Here is a 13,771-nt window from a genome sequence, read left to right as displayed (position 1 = left end):
CATTTTTTGCTTGTCTCTCTTTCTCTGTGGTTGTTCTCTCAGTTATTCTCATCTCTAGTACTACTCTTGTCAGGAGATTCTTTGCCTTTCTCTCTCTGGGCTTCATTCTTGTTTGTCTCTCTTGCTCTGTGCTTGTTCTCTGAGTCTTGGTAATTCTCATCTCAGGTGATTTCTGCATCTTGGCCACTTTGTAGTGACAACGTCTCTGGCTTCACATTATGGCACCATTAGCATCACGAAAACGGCAGGCAGCAGTAGCTAACTTGAAAGCACAGGAGGTTCTCAATGAAAAGAGAGCTGTATTGGCTTCAGAGACTGCAAAAGATGATCTCTGGATTAGCTTACAGGCTGCAAAGTCACGAATTGAGGAGCTGGAGAATCTGCTTGCTGACAGAGACACAGAATGCTGCAGACTTGAGTCAGAGCTTGATAAGGCTAATCAGAAACTGCAAATGCATAAGGACAACTCTGTGCTTTGGCAGGAAAAGCATGAGAGAACATATCATGAGCTTCGTATGCAGCGCCAAACCTCAAAAAGAGGGCAACAAAAATTGACCCAATTACAGAATCAGGTAGAGATCCTGAAGACTGCAGAGAAAGAGACTTCTAAGCAGCTTTTGAGAGGCTCTCGTGAGTCACATAAGGCTATTGCATTACTACAGAAGCAGAATAACACTCTCCATAATGAGCTCTCTATGTCTATGGCTAAGTGGACCTCACAGCTTGAGAAATCCCATGCCAAGCTTGCTAAATCAACCTCTGATCTGACAACATTACGAAACAAAGCTTCCAAGTTGTGCAAGGCAGTCAAATGTGGTAAAAAACAAAAGGAGCAATCAATAGCCTCAGTCAAGAAGAAGATCTTAGACCAACGATCAGTTCACTATTTAATGCAAAAGGGTGTCTTCACTGAGGAAACACGCAATGTTGTCTGTTTACTTGTCAAGGCTGGCTGCTCACGAAACCTTGTTGGTGAGGTTATTTTGGCTGTCCTCAAATCTGCAGGAATAACAGGTGTTGGCAGTATCAGCCGCACTTCTGTTTCTCGATTTCTTCATGAGGGATATTTTGCTGCACAAATTCAGCTTGGATATGAGATGAAAAAAGCAGAAAGTATGACTTTCAGTGCAGATGGTACAAGCCATCGTAGCATCAACTACAATTCCCGCCATGTTCATCTTATTGCTGAGGATTACACTTCACCAGAGGGCAGTTCAAAGCAACAAGTAACCCGAACTTTTGGAATTCAATCATCAAAAGATGGATCTAGTGAAGAAGCTATTGCAGACTGGGAGAATACTCTCAAGAAAATTATTGACCTCTACAATAACAGTCCTCTTGGAAAGCGCTCAGGTGGACTTCTCAAATTTTTTGAACTTTTGATCAAACTTGCAGGAATGAGCACTGATCACTGTGCAAAGGAAAAAAAAGATGCCGGATTGCTTGAAACTCTGAAAGCTTGGGCTGTTGATCAACATCTTGGAGAAGAAAAAATGTTAGAAATGACATTAGAGGAGGTTCGTGACTATTTCAAGAAAGCAGAAGAGGAAATGATTAGAAAAGCTGGTGGGGTAAATAAGTGGAACAAACTGTCTGACATCAAGAAGGCTGAGAGGAAGGCCAAAATGATTGAAGAGGCAGTTGCTGAGTTGGGAAAAGAAGAGTTTGATAATCTCTCTGATGAGGAAAAACATATTTTCCGGCTCTTTATCTGGGCTGGCTGTGGTTGCCACAAGGATCTGAACACTATTCGGGGAGGGTATCTTGCAGTGGCAGCTTGGTGGATTGAGAATGGGCTTGAGGAAGAACGCCCTGTCCTTCTTGCCAATCGTGATAATGATCCTGTGGTTCAAGAGCGAGCCACTGCTCTTGAGAAAGGTGACACCCTAACACCAGCTCAAGAAAGAGCTTTTCACAAATCAACATGTGGTGCAATTAAAACTGCAGAAATTGCAGGTGCAATCTTCAACAATAAAGACGATAAAAGGGGCCACCATGATATCTTTCGTTATTGGTGGTGGGAACATGTGGGAGTTCCATTTACATTTCCCGATACATCCAACAATAGATTCCAGTCATATTGTAATGCTGCTGCAGCCCTTATTCTCTATGGAGATGAATTCAAGGATTTTCTTGAGAGTCTACGCATCAACAAGCAAAATCCAACACTCAATCACATGGAATTAAATCTCTGGAAGGCTCTCCACTGCACTTCAACAGTGACTGAGCTTGCTGTTCTTGCAATTTATGCTGAGGCTGTTTCATACCCATATATGAAGCAATCCATACTTCTGATGCCCAAAAAAAGAACATGCTTGACCTTGGTCCTTTTCATTCTCGTGTCTATGATCATATGCAGAAAATCATTGCAAATCCTGACATTCTCATTGGAAAAGACCTAGACATTTCTGAATCATACAAAACAGCTACTCTAGATGGTGAAAAGTGGCAGAATCCTGCAGTTGTAAAGAAGATATTTGACCTCATCCCTACACTCCCTCACTTCCACAATCTTTTGATTGCATTTTTCAAAGGAGCAGCACAAACATGGGAATGTTTCACATCAGAATTTGCACCTGGTGGCCTAATTGATGAAGCAACTGCAGAGGAAAGGGAGCTTGCACATATGCCTGCAACAAATGATGAAAATGAAGGTCTGCTAGGGTCTTTCCGACGCCTCATGCACTATCAGCCTCAGCTTACACTTCTCAGTTGCAATGCCTTGATAATGTTTTTCCGCAATAACACACAAGCATTTATGGAAACAAAGTTTACTGAGGAAGACTATCAGTATATACATAAACTTGGACGAGAGGCAAATGGGGAGGAGAAGAAAAGGCGCAATGAACTTACTGATTTCCGTGACCAACGACAAGCAAAGAAAACTGCACGCAAGGAGGTTCAGGAGCAAAATGCAAAGGCAACTGCAGAACGGATTGCACAGTTGGAACTTGTTTTTGACAAGGAAAAGGTCCCAGGACTCAAGGGCACGTCCCTCAAGGACCAATTGAGACTCTTCAAGAGTGCAGGTGCTCCAAATCTCAAGCAAGGGCCAATGCCAACCAAAGTTGCTGATATCCGCAAAGCACTTGTAGATGCTATTGATCTGCATACAAATGGTGCTTGGAAGCTCATCCAAGATGAGGAGAGTGAGGGTGAGAATATTAATCTGTCAGAGGAAGAGGAGGATGAGGAGGATGAGGAGGATGAGGAGGAGGGTTGGGAGGATATAGAGGGCTATGAGAGTGAATGAGATGTTGCCAGAAAACTGCATTTTCTTTGGATATTTTTCATGTTTAGCATTATTACAACACTTTGAATGTATAAAGTAGGCTATTATACAACTATTCTACAAAAGAAAAACTAAGGGAAGTGATCACAACTCATTCTGGAATTGGATCAGTGGCTGTGCAGCACCTATTGGCCCAAGGTTGCCTCCTTGAGCTATGAGCTTCACAACAGATAGGATTTGGGCTTAGGTTTGCAGAGACGAAATCATCGATTACTATGTGGCTACAATCCTACGGGTCCATATTTTTAATTACTAGCCTTTAACCATGTAAAAGTGCTGATTTTCAAGGGTATCTCGGCACAGGTGCCACAAATAAAAATTCTGGATCCGTAGATCGATTGGAATTTGAATTCTAAGTAAAATCCGTCTGCAAATCATGTTCATACGTGCTGTTGTTGAAACGTTATAGTCCAATCTCTTCGGACTGCCTCATTTGGCAGGGAAAACAGACTGATTTCGCATTTTTGGAGCAATAAATGCAATTTCTCCAGGGAAAACTCTCCCAGTGGATTCATTCACTTAATTCAATCAAACCCATTGCAAAAAATATATTGAATAGGTGCTGTGGAAAGTACAAACTCAATGTCTCAAGATATTGGGCCTGTGACACCATGTCACGGCATGTCACTGGTCATCACACTTACCGAGGATTGTGCAACACCACTATGAGGTCAGGCGTGTGGACGGCGTCCTTGAAGGTGATAGTCGTCCTCAATCCCCCCGAGACAATTGTCTTCATTACGGCGCTGTGTCCAATAATGCAAAACTGACCTCCTTTATTTGCAGGTTGACCCTCGTCTGGCTTTGTAAGAGGGAAATATGTGGTGAAATCGGAGCGCTCGACGAAACAATGTTTATTGGCGGCGGAATCAGCAAAGGTAAGAACATTGTGAGGTCCTGATTTTGTTGTTGCTGTCAGCGTGTGAGTGGTGTGGTCCCAGGCACCTTCAGGATAGGACTCGATGACACAATCCTTTGACGCAAGTAATATTTCACTGGGTGAGTGGATTTCCAAGACGTTGTCATCTTCCGCTGAATGGAGAGGTGTGTCCTTGGTCAATAGACACTTGTCTCCGTGGATGTCTGCAATGAGGGCAAGGGTTATTTCTGACGTGGACGACGTGTCTGTGAGTGCGGCCATTACTGTAGGGGTTGTAGCGTGTGGTGCTGATCCCCGCGCCCCCCCACATCGTCCAAAATCAGGAGGGAATTGGCCTTCCTTTCCTCCCCCCTTCCAATAGCAATTTGCAATGGTGTGTCCACGGCGTCCACAGTTTTGATTTGCACATTGGAGCTGACTGCGTCCCTGCCTTGTATTGGTTTGCAGTGCTGTAACGACGCTGCTGGGATTTGTGACCGACTTTGATCTGTCAATCCGGTTCCAATGGATCATGAGCCGACTGATCACCTCCGCTGACGACTTGGCGTCGTATAGGGTACCAACAACACTATCCCAAGAGGCCGGGAGGGAAGATAGGATGATCATACGGAAGTCAGCGTCCCCAATATTTGCGCCAGCGCTATTCGCGACCGCCCATTTTGTACGAAGGTTGGAGACATGGGTAGGGAAGTCGTTTCCATCGGCGAAGATGGTAGTACAAAGGTCGCGTTGAGTGGTGACGGCGGCAAGGTCAGATGTAATTTTGTATTGCGAGGTAAGTGAGTTCCAAGCTTCAGCGGCAGTCCCATCAAGCTTAAGACCTAGCCCGATAGGATTTTTGGTGTTATAGAGTAGCAGTGCGCGCACCCAGGTGTCGCGCATAGCCCACTCGGCAACAGAGGGATTGGTGGAGTACCACTGTGTAGGGTCATCAGGAAGGGGTAACTCGAGTGGACCAGGCGTGTATGTTAGCGCGGCGGTCTGGGACGTAGGCGGCGCAGGGTTGGGAATCAATCCTTTTAGGTATCCTAAAACACCACGACTAGTTGCCGCAATAATTATTAGTGGTTCCCAGGTGGCGAAATTCGCTCCATCAAATTTTTCTGTGTCGGCAAAAATAGGTGGGTTCGCATTGGACAATGCCATTTTTGTGGGGGTAATGTGAAATGTAAAGTGGGCTTTACGAGTTGCAAGTGAATGTAGTAAAGCGAGTGGTGTCTGTAGTTCCGTAAATTTATTAGAGCGCAGCGGGGCCCATAACCTGTGAATGCACGGAACTCAGAGTCAGACACAAAGTGTAATGACGACTGTTATTGCTTAACTACCTGTGAACGCACGGAACTAAGTATAGGTAGTAGTCAGTAAAGGTAGAGTAAGAAAATGTAAAGTAAGCTCACCTCAGAGTCAGACACAAAGTGTAATGACGACTGAGGTGAGAGGAAATAAAGTTTTCATATATAAAGGAATGGGGAACCAAAGACTGGCAAAGTAAGCATAAAGACTGGTAAATAACGGAAGTAAAACGAGAGAGTAAAATGGAGAAAGTGAACAAATAAAGCGTACACGTAAACAACGTGGTCACGAGACATCTCCTTTAACAGTTGAGGTTTGTGAAAAGGAAATACATGGAACGCTATTGAATAATTAAGACTTACAGATTCTTCATTCATGGAAACATTCTGTTCTCTGCTGCTGACAACCCATTCTTTCGGAAATGGGTTCAGACGTTACGTCTGTCTTACGGCCCTGCATCTCGTTATACGTTGATGGAGCGACTCCTTCCTGGTGAGGAAGCAAAGGCATTCGCTGCGGACGTAAAAAGGTTGGAGGGGAGGAACAATCTCACATACCTCATGGATGGGTGGGATGACAGCCAAAGACGCAGCGTCTATGGGTGCATGGTTGCCGAAGTTGGGGAGTTTCCTGTGGTGTTGGGAGTGGAGGAACTGACCAGGATCAGAGCGACTGCAGATAACCTTTGCGACGTTGCGACCAAGGCCCTGGCAAAGAAAAGCGTTGAGCCCAAGTCCATTATTGCCGTTTGTACTGACAATCCTACCCCGATGGTTGCATTTTGCAGAAAATGGAAGAATGAGTATCCATGGATTCTCGTGAGTGCACAACCTTATGTTGCATCCCCAGGACTCACTTGGAAGGAATTTCTTGAAGTTTGCTTGAAGTTCAAGTTGATGCAAAGTTGATGTGCCAGCCACTGATCAGGAAAATCACATCACATGTGGCATGTGTGGCACCACACTTCTCATCCAAACCACGGTCAGCCACACTCCCACAAACCATGATGGGGACATTATACTTGTGGTGGCGAAGGGTGGCGACACACCCACCACAATCATTCATGGCACCACAAACTCATCATAATTTTCATTATGGGGCCACAAATCCAGCTTTTAAATTACACCACACTGCCCAAATGCGAAAAATAAAAACATTTATTGGTATTATACTATGTACAAAACAACACATAAATACTATATTGTAACAAAAGAGTGAATGAGAATGATTTGGGGAACTCACCCAATCATCCTTGATGCAGCCCTCCTCCGTGAGATCAATGAGGTCCTGTTTGTGACAGAGGTCAGGAATAAGGTAATGGTGAGATGGGGAAAGCGCACCACCAAAGGACGAACATGGGATGGTGGGTACTCATCGTTCGCGTCCTACAATACATGACGGCAACAAATGAGCTCGTCGTTTGGCTGCCAGATCGCCGACGGAGATGTAACACCTAGATTCTGTGTTAGAAAGATAGGTGGTGGGGCCTCACCTCAGCTCGTTGTGATTTGTTTCCGTTGTCGTTTGCATAAATGATCGTGGTCAGTTTTGGTTGGCGTTGTCATTGGCTGTTGTTCGTGCTTGTGGGCGGTGTGATGTGGAATTGCCAGATCGCCGACGGAGATGTAGCACCTAGATTCCATGTTAGAAAGATAAGTGGTGGGGAGGTGAGCTTGCCTCACCTCGGCTCGTTGTGATCTGTTTCCGTTGTCATTTGCATTAATGGTTGTGGTCGGTTTTGGTTGGCATTGGCGTTGGCCGTTGCCAGATCGCGGACGGAGACGTAGCACCTAGATTCCATGTTAGAAAGATGGGTGGTGGGGCCTCACCTCAGCTCGTTGTGATTTGTTTCCATTGTCGTTTGCATAAATGATCGTGGTCGGTTTTGGTTGGCGTTGTCGTTGGCTGTTGTTCGTGCTTGTGGGCAGTGTGATGTGGAATTGCCACATCGTCATTGCAATTGGGGGCGGTCGAAGGATGGTTGTTGTTTGTCACGTCGCCATTGGCGACGTGGCCCCTGCGTCTCTTGTTAAAAAAGTAAAGAGGAGACTAGTCAGATGGCTCACCTTGCTGTCTATCGTTTGTCATTCTCCATCTGTTGTTGTTTGCCACGTCACCGACAGCGACGTGGCCCCCCTGTGCGTTGTGGTAAAAGACGATAAGCGAAGGGAGTTCAGATGGCCCACCTTGAGTAACATGTGCAGTGATGACGACATGCATCGTCACCGTCTGCACGTCCCAGGTGGTTATCGTTGTCGTTGAGGTAGGTCGTTGTTCGTGACGTTGAGGCCTGAGGTGCAATAATGGTTGGGTGCGGTTGAGCGATGGTTACTCGAGATGGTGGTGGTGACGCATTGCCGCAGTGGAGGGAGACTACTGGAGGAAGGAGCGTGAACTGAGCATGAAGCAGCATGAAGCCCGAGAAAAAGTTCAGAAGTCCAAAATTTTCCGACGTTCAACATGTCACATGATCGATACACATACATGCGACAACAGCTCCGTGGCGTGAAGGATTATTGTGACACACATGGCACAATTTATCCGGAGATCAAAATTATGGCGGTGTGGCGCCAGCTCCATCACGCCGGCCACACTCCGCCACGCGATCACGACCTGCCACACATTTGCGATTTTCCTGATGGCATGCCCAACAAAAGTCGTGTATTGTCTGGTTGGCCACAGAAAGCTCTCACTCGCTTTGCTTGAATTTAGGTGCTACGCCGTGAGTGTTTCCTTCGTGATGTTCCATTTTTCTGGATCCTAGTCTATGTGCATGCTCGATTTCTATGGCAATAAGCCACATGTAGAACAGAATATTTCCGCAGATAAAAAAGGGAGATTTTGTGCGATTATCATGGCACACGCGAGTGTCCGTACCATCTGCCACAGCACCATTATGTGAATGGGAATGCGGTGCGATGCGTTGAATATCGATCTTAATCCGTGTTCCATCATGGGCGCCGTGCTAGTGGGGGAATGGAGTTGGTGCAGAGCCAACGCCATGCGTGGGGCCCGGTCGGCTGACCCCAGGAAAAAATGCCTCGCCTCTCTTGGTCAACGAGACCCGCAGAGAAGCACAGCGATTGATGTCCTTGATTTCTGGGGTGCAAGTACACAAGGTTGGTGGAGGACCGTGGCAATATTAATAACGCGTGCCCTATGCAAATGGAGAGTTGGAGCGTGCGTGAATAACAGTCTGTGAATATTGTGATACCCCCCGCTAATTTTCTAACACAGTACTGGAATTAGTAGAAAGTAACAAGGCAAACTTACTGGAATCCGAGGTGTCCGACGAGAAACGATTCGCAGTTTCTGATCTTAACCAATGTCTGGTACCCCGCCAATGCCGGAAAAATTAGATAGAAATAGATCCGGATCGGATATCTCTGTAACTTGTTGCTTTGACTCCAAGTCAACTCCAAGTAGCTCCAAGCCCACAAACAAAGGGGATTAGGCTTGCACCACACTCGTCAAGTGTTGGTCACGCTGCCTGCCATTACCCTCATAGGCCCCAAATCTGGGATTCGCTGGATCAAATCGTCGCATTGTTGTGTCGTCTAGATGAGGCACATCCCCACCATAGTGAGGAGGAGTTCTGAGCGCGTCCGAATCAGCATACAATTATCTAAAATTCGATAAAAGAAATAACTGGAAATGGCCGCTCGTGATACGCACACAGTTTTTTTTGAGCTTCTCAGAGCTTCTCTCCACGTCATCAGGCCGAATTTGAAGGTTGGAGCACTGTCTTCAAAATCAAGTTCCGATAAATTATCACCGCACTGATCCATTCGTGGTAAGAGAATCGCCGATTTGCCTCTGGCCAACTGCTCTCCCCCCTCGAGGGCTGAGCCCCGCAAGTCACACAGACTCATGCTTTGTGTGATCGACGCAGGTACTGATGATCAAAGTCTAAAGCAGATACGCATTCTTGAATCGACCTAGTAATAACACAGGTAAACAAAAGCTGGAGGGTATAAAGGACCTGCAAACTCTTGGTTAACCTCAGGCTCTTCATCACTTCCCAACTGAACTCAACCCACCTATCATCATGATCTCCGTACGTCTTCTCGCTCGCTGGCTCATTATCTTCTAACGAGGTCCTGTAGAACACCTTCGCTCTCGCCAACGATGCTTGTGATCACACCAAGTGCAATTGCACCGACACGTAAGTTCAGAACCGTGAATTTTCTGCATTGACTGGTTCTGACACGTTGATTCTACGTGTAGTTGTTCCTGCGCCAGCTGCGGCTGCGAGCAATGCTGCAAGCCTGGAAAGTAATCGCTTTATCGAGGAGTTTTTCTTGTTGTTCTGAAAGTGTCTCGCGTACTGGGAGTCGTGTCAAATAGGCGAAGGACTTGTACAAGTTATATGAAAATCCATATTGTGCTCAAGTGACTTGATATCGTTTCTGTTAAAAAGTTCATCGAAAGTCGGACAGGGAATTTGATACGGGTAAGAACTTAACGCTCACTCTCTCCGCCGTGTCTATACATCTTGAATGTGTATGGAGCCAACCGGCCCGTTAAGGAAGGGATGGGTGGGCGAGAAAAAATTAAAGATAGCGGGCAGCGTTGTAAGCTGCCCCTCCTGATAGCCGTAAAATATTACAAAGAGAGGAGCTGCGCCCACTTGTGACCTCCGGGGCGAGTTAGATCAACGGCCCGGCAGGGTGGAGTGCATGACGCAGGAGGAAGAGCGGGGGAGGCATCATCAGTGGGCAGCTGCTGCAGGACGATGGGCGCCAGCGACTAGGCCAGAGCTTGTCACGTGTAGAAGCAGAGAGGTCCACCTACTTTGGTTGACGTCCCATGTCGATTCATATCGTGACTGAATCAATTGCACATCCATCGGTCGAGGACGAGGACAGAGATTGAATATTGAAGATTGAACAGGACGCAGCCAGTCACATAAGTGTTGTATAAGTGTCCAGTCTTGCGGATAGTTATTTTGCATTGGGTATCAATCCTATTATATACACCAGTCCTTCAACCGGGCATTGCGAGTTCATAAAAATCAATTAGTGTGTTTGTACGTAGATCAACCCCTCCAATAATTGGGCTTGATAAACGGCATTGGGGTGACGACAGCCTTTCTTCTCTTATTCCGAACTTCAACCTCGACTTCCGTGCCCTTCTTGTGAGAGCCGGACTTGACGTATCCCATGGCGATGTTCTTCTGCAGCGAGGGGGACGGTATACCGGAAGTGACGATGCCGAGTTCCTCGCCGGAAGGAGTGAAGATCTTGGCGCCCTCTGATATGTATGATTGTCAAAAGCGAAAGAGTAACCATGAACGAAGAATATTACCTCGAGCGGGAGCACCCTCTACAACCAAGCCGACACGTCTTCGTGGGGGCCCATCTTTGAGGTGTTGCCTTACACCTTCTGCGCCGATGAAGTCACCTGCCTCTTTTCTGTCCTTGCCTGTTGAAGAGGAGGTTCATCGGAGGGTGAATGGTCTTGCATGTAGGCTTACCAATGACCCAGCTTAATCCAGCTTCGATGGGGGAGGTAGTCTCGTCGAGGTCGTGGCCATAAAGACACATCCCAGCCTCAAGACGAAGACTATCGCGCGCTCCAAGTCCGGTCAGCTGTACCGGAGTTTTTGAGAGAAGTTTTGCGACTTCAACCGTTTGGGATGGCGGGATGGAGATCTGGGTCGAGGTCAGTACCAGGAGCGGGGGAAGGATGGGGGAAACATACTTCAAATCCATCCTCTCCTGTGTACCCACCACGAGCGACGTGGAGGTTAAAGCCCTCAATGGGGACGAACGCCGACTTTCCGAAAGTGAGCAGTCGGAGATCGAAGGACGTCAACGCTTGCAGGTACGTAGCAGCTGCTGGACCTAGAATCACCCCTGTCAACCACAGCTCATAAAGCTCGGGACACAACCCCACCTTGCAAGGCCAATAAACCCCAGTCCTCCAGTACCTCCATCTCCACCTTCCCCTCTTTCGCTTTCTCACTCGCGTTCCACTCCTCCAGCTTCTTCGTAAACCAAGGGAGATCCACGTCCCGCCTCCCAGCATTCGTCACGACGTAAAAAGCGTCTGGAGCATGTTTTGTGATGATAGTGTCGTCTATGATCCCGCCATTTTCGTTCAGCAGCACGGAGAGGGTTGAGGTGTAGGGGCTTAAGGCGGTGAGCGAGGACGGGGTTAGCCATTCCAGGAATTCAGTTGCCGTTTGTCCCCGGAAACTTTCGGGAGTCAGTACGCATAGAAATATGATATAACGAAGGTATACACACTTGGATTGGACCATATGCCCAACATCAAAGAGTCCCGCACTGCTCCGGACGTGGTTATGACTGGCAACTGAAAGAACGTTGAGTTTGGAAAAGGATAGAGCCCGTCTCCAATCTTACCTTGGCCGACATTCCCATACGCTAACGGCATAGAGTACCCAGCAAACGGAACCATTTTGGCCCCATTCTCGATATGAAAGTCGTAGAGCCCAGTTTTCCTCAGCTGTTCAACGATGATTTCATCAGTTTCGTATGTTTAACAGGAAGGTTTTGAAGTACCTACCCCTTCTGAAGGTGTTGAGAACTTACGAGCAAGGCATCTGGGTACGTTATGGCGAGTTAAGGAGGTCCTGAGCACAGAGACGGCGCGTAAGACCGTCATAGTCGTCAGACAAATATCGACAAAAAATAACTTGACACTGACAGCGTGCCATCGCCGGCCACGTGATCAAACTCGCACACATAGAAACCGCGATCTCCTACACGAGGCCCACTTCTTCCAAATTTCTGATAATGACCTGAAGTGCTTTTAGTCGGCAGGTGGTTCATCACTTACTCACGGAGCTTATGAATCTGGTTAAAATCCAGTAGCGGCGCAAGCCTGGTTCCCGACTCAATGAGCCAACAACCAAGCTATAAGATGGATAGACATTTTCCAGTCATCGACCTCGTCGCCAAACCACACGTGGTTCATCTGCTTTCAGTGACTTTTAAAGCACCCGAAATTTTGTGGGAATGCCGTCACAAGAGTTGGGCAATGTTTAGTATTTACAATCTTTTGGACAAAGCCCTCTTCGGTTTGGAATCGTCTCTTATTGTCTAAAAGAAAAAGACAACCTCAATCTGTGCGTACGGTTGATAAATCCAACAACGGCTACCTAGCGCAATGGTAACGTGTTTGGCTTCGATCGCTTGACGGTACCAAATATATCTTTCATGTGGTCCTGCACAAATATTACATTGAGTCTGAATGCACGATGTTGGGACATTCCATCATCCTGGCAATGACAGACTGCCTGTATGCTTCAATCTCAAAACTCCTTGGACCAGAACCATGTGGCACCCTGACTAGGACCCCAAATTTTTTTCGGATACTCGTTGAGAAACGGCCTCAAAGCCAACGCCTGGTCTAAAAACAACCTATAAGAATCATATATTGTCTACAATATCAACTAAAAACTATCCTAGATCATGTCTGGGGCTGGAGGAAAGTCCAAGAACCAGACGGGCTCTTCACAAAAAGTCAAAACAACAATCACCTGGCAAAGTCAAACAACCAAAGCAGAGGCGCAGGAGAAAGGCAAAATGAGAGCTGCAGGGACGGTGGACATAGACGAAGAAGATCAAGAGGTCGGTGATGCGGAGAAAGGGAGGGAATACCTTGAAGCAAAGCTGCTGTTTGTCTCAGCTGGGGACCCCCTCACGCTGTACAGGCTCGCCATGTCCCTCTTTCAGATAGCAGCCCTACCAGGCACCAGTCAGCCTGTCGTCAATGCAGTCCACGCGGTTGCATATAGTGTTTGAAAGTCCGGTTCGGTCCGGTTTTTTGATGCCCAGGGGCGTTAACCGTAACCGTAACCAGTCTGCCTTTTCCCCAGAAGTCAAAAGACCAGACCGGACCGCAAAAAGACCGCAGACCGCGGTTTTTTGCGGTCTATAGACCGGTTTCGGTCTGCATCAGTTTTAACCGGTTTATGACCGGTCTTTAGGCCAATATTTTAAAATTATGAATCGGTAAATTTATTAACATCTCTAATAGCTTCAAAACGAGCCCAAGAACGTTAAATTCCGTTAGGAATTGGTGCTTCTATAAAATAAGTCTGGTACATCTATTATTCCCAAAAGTAATTTACATTTTAATTCATATCTCTCTCGTTTTTTTACCAAATCGTACGTTCTTGGGTGCGTTTTAAAGGGTATTTAAGGGGCTATAAAAGACCGGTCCAAACCGGTCAAGACCGGTTCACGTTAACCGGTTTTTTTGCGGTCTTTACATTTCAAAAATAAAAGACCGTAACCGCAGGTCCGGTCTTTTGCGGTCTTGGTCCGGTCTGGTTA

The 13,771-nt window shown here is 46.8% G+C and overlaps 4 protein-coding genes across 4 annotated transcripts; 2 read left to right on the top strand and 2 right to left on the bottom strand.

Moving 5' to 3' along the window:
• Positions 1-695: 695 nt before the first annotated feature.
• LACBIDRAFT_327843 (glutamic acid-rich protein) lies at positions 696-3,253 on the top strand (the record flags this gene model as incomplete). Its single annotated transcript, XM_001881884.1, has 2 exons — positions 696-2,219; positions 2,360-3,253. 2 exons carry the CDS (start codon positions 696-698, stop codon positions 3,251-3,253), a joined length of 2,418 nt encoding a protein of 805 aa, XP_001881919.1.
• A 3,705-nt stretch (positions 3,254-6,958) lies between these two features.
• Positions 6,959-7,878, bottom strand: LACBIDRAFT_327841 (uncharacterized protein; the record flags this gene model as incomplete). The annotated part of the gene is made up of 5 exons (XM_001881743.1): positions 6,959-7,097; positions 7,148-7,255; positions 7,295-7,382; positions 7,532-7,651; positions 7,692-7,878. The coding sequence occupies 5 exons, from the start codon at positions 7,876-7,878 to the stop codon at positions 6,959-6,961; spliced, it is 642 nt and encodes a 213-aa protein (XP_001881778.1).
• A 2,625-nt stretch (positions 7,879-10,503) lies between these two features.
• Positions 10,504-11,942, bottom strand: LACBIDRAFT_250466 (uncharacterized protein; the record flags this gene model as incomplete). Its single annotated transcript, XM_001881742.1, is given in 8 exon segments — positions 10,504-10,718; positions 10,773-10,889; positions 10,942-11,119; positions 11,169-11,311; positions 11,364-11,417; positions 11,433-11,665; positions 11,717-11,783; positions 11,834-11,942. Coding segments are annotated over 8 exon segments (1,116 nt in total), but the record flags the coding sequence as incomplete, so codon positions are not given.
• Positions 11,943-12,904: 962 nt separating this feature from the next.
• On the top strand, positions 12,905-13,237 carry LACBIDRAFT_327839 (uncharacterized protein; the record flags this gene model as incomplete). Its single annotated transcript, XM_001881883.1, has 1 exon — positions 12,905-13,237. One exon carries the CDS (start codon positions 12,905-12,907, stop codon positions 13,235-13,237), a length of 333 nt encoding a protein of 110 aa, XP_001881918.1.
• Between the last annotated feature and the right edge of the window lie 534 nt (positions 13,238-13,771).

The sequence above is a fragment of the Laccaria bicolor genome, genomic scaffold (assembly GCF_000143565.1).
Source record: "Laccaria bicolor S238N-H82 LACBIscaffold_14 genomic scaffold, whole genome shotgun sequence".
NCBI classification, from domain to species: domain Eukaryota; kingdom Fungi; phylum Basidiomycota; class Agaricomycetes; order Agaricales; family Hydnangiaceae; genus Laccaria; species Laccaria bicolor.
This window is presented reverse-complemented; position numbering and strand designations above follow the sequence as displayed.